This window comes from Watersipora subatra, chromosome 7, assembly GCF_963576615.1.
Source record: "Watersipora subatra chromosome 7, tzWatSuba1.1, whole genome shotgun sequence".
In the NCBI taxonomy this organism is placed as follows: Eukaryota; Metazoa; Bryozoa; class Gymnolaemata; order Cheilostomatida; family Watersiporidae; genus Watersipora; species Watersipora subatra.
In genome coordinates this window covers 49746422-49758461 of record NC_088714.1, presented here as the reverse complement: position 1 = coordinate 49758461, position 12040 = coordinate 49746422, and the positions used below count along the sequence as shown (strand labels likewise).

The 12040-nt window shown below is 36.7% G+C and overlaps 1 protein-coding gene across 1 annotated transcript in view; it reads right to left on the bottom strand.

Moving 5' to 3' along the window:
- Nucleotides 1-2333: 2333 nt before the first annotated feature.
- LOC137399974 (serine/threonine-protein phosphatase 2A 56 kDa regulatory subunit epsilon isoform-like) overlaps nucleotides 2334-12040 on the bottom strand; it is a 33304-nt gene continuing 23597 nt past the window's right edge. The window contains exons 7-10 of the mRNA XM_068086259.1: nucleotides 10822-10930; nucleotides 7678-7902; nucleotides 5632-5861; nucleotides 2334-3187 (exon numbers count right to left, since the gene is read on the bottom strand). Of these exons, the coding sequence (XP_067942360.1) occupies nucleotides 3076-3187; nucleotides 5632-5861; nucleotides 7678-7902; nucleotides 10822-10930 (676 nt within the window). The 3' untranslated portion in view covers nucleotides 2334-3075. The remainder of the gene's footprint in view (nucleotides 3188-5631; nucleotides 5862-7677; nucleotides 7903-10821; nucleotides 10931-12040) is intronic.

Sequence of the window (12040 nt, the reverse complement as noted above, 5' to 3'; positions counted from 1 at the left end):
TGAAGAAGTACGCAGGAGTGAGCAAAAACACTGTTTAAAAAAGACCAAAAGCTTTAAAATTAGCAATCACCTACTCACCTGCACAACCCACGTGAACAAATAATTTTTGTGCTCACAAAAATGTTCAAGTTTTGCAATTTAGAACTTAGCACATCCAATGATAGGCTAAGGTTCTCAACTCTAAAAGCTTAACTGACAGCATTCTAATTTAGTGTCTATTTATTACAATATAATTATGATATTTTATTTTTAAGCAACAATTTTGATGTTGGAAGAACAAAAACCAGTTTTGGATACAAAAACCAGTTTTGGATACAAAAACAAGCACGATACAAGCTGCGACGTGAGGAGAACATTCCTTTGGCAAAATGTAGTCCTATGACATACAACGTCAATGTCAACCATTAGCAAATGTGTAAATGCAAGACAAAAGCGTTTCTGTTGGCCGACATTCTAATATATGTTCCCGGTCTAGTTATTGGGACGCACAACTCAAATGGACTCAAATCAACTCGGGTGGTTCCTCTGGACTAGCTATATATGTACAACACAGGTGTCCTTTAGCGGGGATATTGCCGAAGCCGAGACCGGGCCGTAGTCTACACACACAAAAAAACAACAAAGGTCCACGTAGTTATGAGCAAAAACAAAAGTATCCACCCAAATATCTCACCAATCCGATGAGCAGCACACACAAAAACTAAACCAATCGACTGAGCCACCCATCATGTCAAAATATTCCAAGTTTCAAGTTATGTCTTGCACAACTCACCTTATGATTTGTCAAAACTTGTCCCAAAGTCCCTATTAATTTGAGACTGTCCAATATCTGTTTAAAAATTGTCGCCGCTAGCCTAGTCTAACGTCCTGATTCAACATATTAGTAACTATCGGGGCATTGCTGAGTGCACCCGATCCTTTCGAGTCCCTCTCAAGTTTTGTTTACAATAGTGTTAACCCGATTTTGATTGGTTCTTGCATGCTTGAAACAGACTCAAAAAGATCGGGAGCACTCATCAATGCCCCGATAGTTACTAATATGTTGAATCAGGACGTTAGGTTAGGCTAGCGGCGACCATTTCTAAAACAGATATTGGACAGTCTCAAATTAATAAGGACTTTGGGACAAGTTTTGACAAACCATAAGATGAGTTGTGCAAGACATGACTTGAAACTTGGAATATTTTGACATGATGGGTGGCTCAGTCGATTGGTTTAGTTTTTGTGTGAGCTGCTCCTCGGATTGGTGAGATATTTGGGTGGATACTTTTGTTTCTGCTCATAAATACGTGGACCTTTGTTGTTTTTTGTGTGTAGACTACGGCCCGGTCTCGGCTTCGGCAATAACTCCGCTAAAGGACACCTGTGATGTACAATCACTATATCGTCTCGTGGTAATAAGTAGGTAGATACAAGGGAAGATTACAAACATGGTGCTGAAATTCTGGCTATATAAGCGATGTACGAGTTTAGCTAAACTCGTATAGAGTTTAGCCTTAGATTTCACCTTTTATTCCTTGCGGCAAACTTATGTCAAGGGTAAATGTACCAGGTTTATACTCTGTGTTTACAGCACATTCTACACAGCGATGTAGCATTGCGTTTCATGTGTGAGCAGTGACATGCTCAAGAGTTGGCCCAAATATTAATCAGAACATGTGAGCACCTCAAGCAGTAGCAGAGCTTAGTAACAAACACCATTTATTGTTCCTTATAGTTCCATCTACAAGGCAAAATAAATATGCTTAATTCTATGGGCAACACATTATTAACGAGTCCATTTGTTTTCTCTGAAAATTTCACATAAACTTGCTTTAATGTTAAAGATTTGTTACTAAAGCAATGTAGATATGAATATAATTATGGGTGCATTATGGGGAGGATTGCTGAGGAATTAATTCTATTGGCCATAGCAGTAGACCAATACGAGCAATAATATATCAAGTCAGTAAAGTTTGATCCAATTTAAGTTGTTGTTTTACATTTATCAAACTTTTTGAAAGACTATAAAAACAGCACATGCAAAATCTCCACCTTTTGGCTACCCTAAAAATATAAAAAAGTTCATTCATCATAGTAACCTGAATCATAATGAACAGACAGGCCCCTGCTCCATGTTGTCATCATCCATAATGAACAGACAGGCCCCTGCTCCATGTTGTCATCATCCATAATGAACAGACAGGCGCTTGTTCCGTGCTGTCATCATCCATAATGAACAAACACTTGTTCCATGCTGTCATCATCCATAATGAACAAACAAGCACCTGTTTCGTGACTGTCATCATCACAGTTCAACAAAACCTAAGAAAGTTCAAGAGAAGACCTGAAAGTTGTTACGTTATAGAAGACGGAGTTATATTATGATAAAAACTAATACTATTAGAGTTATATGACAGCATTGGTGACAGCTATTGCCCACACATCAGATCAGGCAGTTTATATCTTCAATATGTCATCTTGAATAAAAAAAGTTGTTGGTTTACAGTAAGCCAATGCAGACAAGAGCGAAATAACATGAATATAGATAAAGTTAACACTCCATTGAGTTTCTTGTAGTCAATTTCATCACGAACAAGCTTTTAGGTAATAAAAATATGTGCCACACAAATTACTGATTCAAACATTAAAATACACGTCAATCTTACGGGTTTATTGAGAAAACTAAACAAAAAATGATAACAAATTCACAGTCCAAACCAGCCATAGATGTAGATATAGCATCGCGCATTCCTGACAGCGACTGCCACGCATAGCGCGGGTAAATAAAATAGGAAACCAGAAGTGCTAATAAAAGATACGATAAGAAATTGCTGCTAAAAATGTCCAAATACCACGAATATAAAGTCAATGACTGTGATGAAATGCCAATGAAGTTAGTGAAGCGAGGCCAGTACGATATTACGATATAAGTATAAAAGTCTGCACGAAACTGTTATAATGGCAACGGTGTCGATCAACAGGTCCTCCCAACACAGGACCAAAATGACACAGCCAGGCTCTTTGACTGTGTGTCCTTAATCACAACGCACAACTCATATTATATCCAAGAAACTCTCGATAAGGGGAGACAAGCTATCTCTTCTTTCCCTTGCTGCTACTGATGCTGTTGGCAGGCAGAGACGATATCTTAAGTTGCTCTAACCGCTTCCAGAGATCCTCCCTCTCCTTTTCCTTACGCCTCTCCCTAGAGTCATAGAACAATTAGCTAATCAACTCTTCAACAACCACATTTTACATTTACTATGTTTCCATTGTGCGGATATGGAGTTGTGTGCACATTGAGTTACCATGCAAAAAGTGTTTCAATGGATATTTGTGCATTGAAGATTAACATGGTGCTTTGTTAAAAAGATAGGGAAGTCTACGCATCAAGTTTTGTGTCGAATTCTCATGTCTGTCAAATCGACATGGGAATGACTTGTGTGAAAAAGATTTAAAATGGAATAGCTTGCGTGACATTTTCTTGCGCACTATTCGCAAATACTGTTTCGAAATTTTGTAAGCGTGTTACATTTGATAACAAAACTCGCTTTACTTGTGGGTTTTTACTATTTCCATGATGCGGATAACAAAAACTTGCAGACTAACCGCGTCATGAAAACATAGTGGTAGGTATAGCCAATTACAGATAGTGCAAGCCTTAGGTAAAAGCAGTACAATATTTCAGCTAATCCTGTGATTTAGCAGCCAACACTTATGGCCTAGTAACTTTTATGAACACGATGAGATGTTCAAATGACCTGAACCCAATTACTACTTTTGCTCTCACCAATAATGTCAGCTCCCTGTTATCCCGTGTCAGCTCCCTGTTATCCGATCACTAAACTGTCACCTTAAACTACCACCTGATTAAATGTCATCTAGGATAACTGCTGCCTGTTTACAGCCACTGACACAACCTGTCATCGGCTTAATCCGATTGCTGCCTGTGGCAGGTTCTGATGGTTTAAAGGTTAACTGACAGCATTTGGAAATTCCGTCTATTTATACCGATATATTCATGATATTTCATTTTTCAGCAATGAGTTTTATATTAGAACATAAAATCGATCATAGAGATAAAGGTACTTGTAATACTCCAAGCTGTGACATAAGGAAACCATTTTTTAGCAAAACATAAACGTATGACATACAATGTCGATGTCGACCATTAGCCACTTTGTGAATGCGAGACAAAAGTGGTCCTGTGGGCGGCTATTCATGTTACCCATCTAGTAGCCAGCAAATGCTTTGGTTACCCAACACGGGAGATAATTAAAACGCAAGGTTGAAGCGGATTCCACTAATATCAGAGCGATGGTTACAGAACTACACCAATCAACTTGTGCATAGATCTTGTGGAAAGCGCGAGCAAGAAATCCTTCCTTCCCACAAATAGCAAAAAACATCCGTAAAGATTAGCTATTCTCCATAAGTCTTCTGTTTAAAACCTGTTGATGCATGCTCTGCTCTACTTTCATGAATAAGGAATTTGAATGAACAATTTTTAGATAATCTAATTAAAAAACCAGCGATTTTGATATAACTATGTAGAGTCACAGCTGTTTCCATTTGATATTTTGATATAACTATGTAGAGTCACAACTGTTTCCATTTGATATTTTGATATAACTATGTAGAGTCACAGCTGTTTCCATTTGATATTTTGATATAACTATGTAGAGTCACAACTGTTTCCATTTGATATTTTGATATAACTATGTAGAGTCACAGCTGTTTCCATTTGATATTTTGATATAACTATGTAGAGTCACAGCTGTTTCCATTTGATATTTTGATATAACTATGTAGAGTCACAGCTGTTTCCATTTGATATTTTGATATAACTATGTAGAGTCACAGCTGTTTCCATTTGATATTTTGATATAACTATGTAGAGTCACAACTGTTTCCATTTGATATTTTGATATAACTATGTAGAGTCACAGCTGTTTCCATTTGATATTTTGATATAACTATGTAGAGTCACAGCTGTTTCCATTTGATATTTTGATATAACTATGTAGAGTCACAACTGTTTCCATTTGATATTTTGCAATGATTGGGAATTTTTCTGCCCATTTGATACAACTTGGAAATGTTGATAAAACCTGGTATTTGGTCAAAATAACACAACAGTATAGTTCAAACCCTAATCTATAATGTTATCTGCTACTGTTAATGCAATACTATTTTGCGCGGTCAGTAAAAGCCAATTGAACAGTATATAAACGTTGATGACAAGAACTCTCTTGGCTGTAATTGATCAAATGCTGCAAGAACGGTATTCTAAAATGGTGCATTCATTTTTATATGAACTTTGAAAAATTTAAGAACAGTTTTAGTGAATTTCAGTGCATCTTGGTCAAATTTCAAAGTTGGAAAGTAAATTTGATTTATTTTTGTACACAGGCTCTAAAAAAGGTTGATGACAGACGCTTAAGGTTGAAAACGACGAAAATTTAGAGTAACAGGTTATAAGAGGTAACCAGTTACAAGTTATAACAGGTTATAACAGGTTATAACCTGTTATAACAGGTTATAACCTGTTATAACAGGTTATAACGGGTAACCCTGTCACTCACTCAGCTACCATTCCCTCAGCCTGTCATCGGCTGAATCGCTATCAGGGTTTCATGTGTCACCTACTTTTGCCGCTCCGACTTATAGTTAGCTGTCAGCTCATCAAATAGCTTGCTGTTCATCTCCATGAAGGTCTTGAGCACGTTGTACACAAGGGCGACGATCGTCTGGTTCCAGTGTTCCTTGCTGATACGATAAAGGGCAGGAAACATGATGGGCAATATTGTACTCGAGTTCTCCTCGATAAGCCCCATCAGATACTCATTGTTCCAGTAGTACAGGGCTCGCTCCGCCACCTGTCAATAGAAAACACAGACAGTACAGTTCTACCTGCTCTCCGTTTTCATGCATGAATACCGAATGGGCAAACATATCAAGAGGAGAGTGAACTTCAGCTACTTCAACAGTGTTTTCACCACCTGAGTGGAACACTATCTTTAGACAGCCATATGAACAACCTTCTAGAACTCTCCTGTATCGAACTGCTAGCTGACTCCCCTTGCACTAATACACCGCCCCAAGAGAGAAAGTAGAGCAAGTACCTGCTCTTTGGTTTATAAGGTAGTTTTATCCATGTCCTAACACTGTTTAGATTCCGATCAAAATGTGAATTGCCGATAGCCGGAAATAATAGAAATTATAGCGAATACTACTTTATTGCGATCGAAAACAAGCTAAGGTGTTGCAAACCACCAACACCTAACCATTAAAACCAGAATAGCTCCGAAGTACACCGAAAAGTACTCCGAAGTACATATAAAAATTTATTAGTGGCTGATGCTTTGAAAGATTTTTGTAGTTGTGACTTGCCCTTGTTAAATGATGAAAACCTTTTTTACACAAAATGCCTCAACTATAACAAAGGGCCTCCCCAAAAAGAATTGATACAGCGACTTTTACAAATTACAGTAAAAACTACTAAAAGAGCTGCAACTAAAACAAATATGCTAATGACAAGTGGGCTAATCAAGGACTGATAACTCTCGACAGGTAAGTTTGTGCAGCTATTTTAGGTTACCGGTTACAGGTGGACGATTCATGTTGATTAATCTAGTTATTTACATGTACCATACTTCGATAATACAGAATGAAACAGAAATAAAAAATTGGAAAAAACAAACAGAAAAATAAAATTTACAAAAAGAGACATGCTAGTGTCAATGTTAGTCTGATTATTCCGCATTATGCATGATGCTTTTGGAGGCATTCCCCCTTGCAGAGTCCTACACCACAATCTTTGTCTGTAAGTCACCATGATATAAAAGTCTTTCAAGTGGCCCAAACAATATAAAACTATGGCAACTAATGAAAAACTATTGAAAAACTCCTGTTATATGACAACAAAATTTTAATTTTTTGGTCATCATAAGCTGGTAAAATGAATATTTACCATCCTCGTACAGTTCCAATTTATCATTTTTCAAGTGAAACTATTTCAGATATTACTATTAGATGAAAATGTAAATAAGGGCAATCGACCAACCATTGAGAGCCTTACAAAAACACCCTTAGAAATGACAACATCGCTGTTATACCCAATGGCTGTAGATGCACAAATGTCATTCTCTCTAACTGGGTTAAAGATAAACTTGCACAAAATTATAGTAGATTTTATCAGAAATTATCCATATTTTTCTATCATTTACGACTGTTTTTGATGTTCGACTTGATCTGACTGCCAGGATGTATCATGATTAAAATCCACAAAACTTGATCACGGTTAAAATGCTCAAATCAAGCGAAAATGCAATTATGACATCTATAGTTGCAAAGAGACCGACAGAATAGAGACGCAGAATGCTGCAACTTGAACACAGTAGCCGATATCAACTATAGCAACTACAGCAATTATTGACTTGACGTCATTTCGTGTATATTTTCTTCTGAGTGTTTTAACCGTGATCAAGTTTTGTTGATTTTGATCTTGAAACATCCTGGCAGTCAGATCACCTCAAAACATGAAAAACAATCGCATATGATAGAAAACTACCGGTATTTTCTGATATTATCTACCAAAATTTTTTGCACAAGTTCATCTTTAGACTAGAGCGGAGTCCACCAATTAACACTTACTAAAGAATAAAGAGAAACAACTAGCAAAAGAGTTATCACCTGAAAGTGAGGACTGCTGACACAGCGAGCAATCTGTCTAAAAAGAAGTTCTTGTATTTTACAGAACTGAGTCGGTTCAATAACATCAAGAATCTCCTCCATTTCACCAAGGAACATAACTTCCTTCTGACTACACGTCTTGGGCCAGTACTTGAGCAGCCCCTTAACAACAGGCTCCGTCAGTGTTGGGTCTTTCTCTAAGAACTGCACCACACAATAGGCCAACTGCAACAGAGTGCGACATACCTATTAATTATTATGCATAAACTAGCAGTGAGAGATGGTAACTCCTCGGTATCTCCTGACAAGCTCCCCAACTTCAGTATAAGTGAATAATTGAACATAATCTTACAGTGAATACTCTTCAGCCATCGGTGAATGAATGGTAGATGTATTACCAATAATTTCCCAACAAACTAAATGAGGTTTCTGCATTCGTTCTGAAGTAATTTAACGTTGTTGATTATTTTCACTGTTTTTGAAGCAACAAATCTATGAGTCGTTTATCCCTGTTATCAACTCATCCTTGCCAAAGGTAGACAACTCTTATTTTCATTCGTTTTCCTCACTTCTGTAGAAACTGATCTGAACAAATAATTTCAAATCTATATTCCTTCAGACAAGATGAAACCCTCGAATGCATGCTGAATCAAATATTCTGTTAAGAATACATTGCTGTACATTTCTTTCATACTAGAGGCGAAAAGCTAAGACAACTCCTTAATAATTACACCCAGCCATAAAACCAATGGATTTTTCAGGTAAAAAATAATTTAAAAAATCAACTAATTCATAAGTAATCCATAAAAAGAATCTGTCATTAGTATTTTACGTTGGAAACAGAGGAATAGTGTGAGGTTTGGTGATGCGAGAATATGCATGAACTAAGAGAAGCTTAAAATAACCTCGTATATTAATTTATAACCTTTGTTTGATGTTTTATTTTTCATTTCAACCAACTTCACCTTCATTTATTAAATGGAAATGCTTTGAAAAAAATCATATGATTCACAGTGATTGAGAGAAACTAATTTACTTGCACTTCACATCATATGAAGGAAAATTTGCGAAATAAGAAAATCTTAAATAGAGATTTGACTGGACTCTAGAAAGAGTGGATTAGAAGGCTTGATTAGACTCTAGAAATTGTGGATTAGAAGGCTTGATTAGACTCTAGAAATTGTGGATTAGAAGGTTTGATTAGACTCTAGAAATAGTGGACTAGAAGGTTTGACTGGACTCTAGAATGAGTGGATTAGAAGGTTTGACTGGACTCTAGAATGAGTGAATTAGAAGGTTTGACTGGACTCTAGAATGAGTGGATTAGAAGGTTTGACAACTGTTTGTGACAGCAGCGCAGTAGACACATTTTGGGAAAACTTTTCCAAAGAAAAAACTTCATTTTAATCAAAAATACTTTAGTTTGAAAAGAATACCCAATCGTTTGGCATGCTTGCGTATGAGCAGCCATAAAGGTGAATGAGAAACACAAATTATTGACCTTATAGCTCTCTTGTTGACTATCTGTGTGACAAATTAACCAATACTTAAAGGTTGACTTGCAACAAAATTCACATTACAGTTATTTGATATAAAAAGATTCACCATGTCTTACTCTGTTGTGTTGTAGGTGCAAAATATGTGGGAATGTAATTACAAGCTCTTAAAAGCTCAAAAATGAACAGTTAATCGCAGCCACACGAAACCGCCGTAGTTTGGATTCTCTTTCCAAAACGGCTCAAATTTGACATAGCTGTGTTAGATAGTTTCTGTTTACACTTTCATGCAACCTTATTCGTCGAAATATTTCACAAATATATTGCGCGCATTCAATAAAACTATGTCTATTGTTCTTACACGCCTGTTTTAATCGTCATTTTAATGCTGTCACTTTTAGCAGTAATATCTTATAACTTACCGCAAAAATTCGTTTAATTTTTTAGCCTTGACTTGAAGGAGTACATATCATTGTCTGATAATCATGACGAGCCTGTTGGTCATTTGTGATAATCGAAAAGTGCTGCAGAAATTATTTGCAAAGTATTGGGTCACATGATCAGATTAAGACTTGCCGATCAGACCAAACCGAAACAAAACTGTAAAGTAGCGAGCATCTATATTTGATACGGGGTCTTCGGTAAAACCTGAAGTGTTTGTCATAAACTAGTGCTACGATAAGTTTTATATTGAGCTTTTTATCCAAATTTCATGGCTACATCAGAGAAATAAAGAGATTCTAATCTATGGCGGCTTTTCGTTTTTGAGCTTTTAAGAGCTTGTAATCACATTTCCACATATTTGGCACTTACAACACAACAGAGTAAGACATGGTGAATCTTTTGATACCAAATAACTGTAATGTGAATTTTGTTGCAAGTCAATCTTTAATGCTATGGGCAACATGATTACAGAGTCTATTGGTTTTCAGTAAAGATCAGTAAAAGTAATCATTTGTTACTAAAAACAAGTCTAAACACAAATATAATTGTGGGTGCATTGAGGGTGAGCATTGCTGAGGAATTGAATTCTATTGCACGTGGCAATGGGTCAATACGAGCCATAATAAACACAAATATAATTGTGGGTGCATTAAGGGTGAGCATTGCTGAGGAATTGAATTCTATTGCACGTGGCAATGGGTCAATACGAGCCATAATATATCAAAAGTCAGCAAAGTTTTATCCAAATTAAATTGTTGTTTTGCTTTTGTCCACTTGTTCAAATACTATGAAAAATAGTAGATGTAGTATTTCCATCTTTTTACTGCACTAAAAATATAAAAAACCCATGTACAACTTTATACGATTGTATGTAGAATTGAGTAGGAAGCGATACAATTTGCCATCGGCACCATTCGGATCTACAATTAGGTACGAGCAACTTGAAAGAGACAAATCTAAAAACATTTTTAAAATGTCAAAATATGAACATTATTGATATAAAAAGTTTGCAAGCTTATCATGACCTATGCACTGTAGTTATAACGCTATCAAATGTTGACATACTCAAACAAGCTACCAGATAACGACACCTTACTACATGCCCATCATCATATCCCACCCGCAAAACGATTACCTATCATTAAAAAGATAACAATTCTTAAATGAGGAAACTCCAGTTATCAGCGCAGTGAACGTCACTTACCTGCGCGTGATATAGTCCAAGTGTTTTGGCTTTATGCAGAGGAATCAGAACTTTCAGCAGAAATGTCTTGTGCTCAGCTTTGAGGGGCAGAGCGAATCCATTGATAATACTAAAAAAAGACATGGAAATTCATTATACACTCACCTCTAAAATGTTATATCTGAGACAATACTAAAACAAACTGTCATTGCTATTGACAGCAGTAGAATGATGCCAGTTGAAGACATTCAAAGCAGCTATACGACAACTCCAAAAGCCTTGGAACACTTTCAGATTACCTACACCTAATGGGTATGCATATGGTGACACGAATGACCATCAGATTTTAATTGCGTGCCTCTCACAATTTAGGGGAAGTTATGGGAGTTTTTTCCTTGATTGTGTACATAATATTACACATTGCCGTCGTTGTGTAGCCATAGACAGTGACTCAGAAGCATTATCTCTCAGAGCATCATGAAAAATAGCAGTTGTATATACGATTACCAACAGCTTGTAGTATGTAGTTGTATGTACGATTACCAACAGCTTGTAGTATGTAGTTGTATGTACGATTACCAACAGCTTGTAGTATGCAGTTGCGTGTACGATTACCAACAGCTTGTAGTATGTAGTTGTATGTACGATTACCAACAGCTTGTAGTATGTAGTTGTGTGTACGATTACCAACAGCTTGTAGTATGCAGTTGCGTGTACGATTACCAACAGCTTGTAGTATGCAGTTGCGTGTACGATTACCAACAGCTTGTAGTATGTAGTTGTATGTACGATTACCAACAGCTTGTAGTATGTAGTTGTATGTACGATTACCAACAGCTTGTAGTATGTAGTTGTATGTACGATTACCAACAGCTTGTAGTATGTCACAAATGCCGAGTACTGGTTTGCTGAGCACTAAAATGCTTTTATTGGATTCTTTGCTCGATCTTTAACTACTGGGATATTTAATATGCTGTTCACATTCTATGGACAATGGTCTGTTAAGGTTAACTTCAATAAGGTGGAAGGATAACTCCATGTCCACCAATGTCTGTGACATGGCCCCAAGTAAAGGGGAGCTGTTGTTCCACATGAAGCTTTTTCTGTTGCCAAAGTATTAGTTGCACTAAAAAGCACACTGGCTCAAAATTTGTGATTTTTAAACTTGATGTGGACTGAGAGGTGGGTGTAAACACAGAAGTCACCACCATCCATGTCTTTCATCGACGCTAAAATCAAT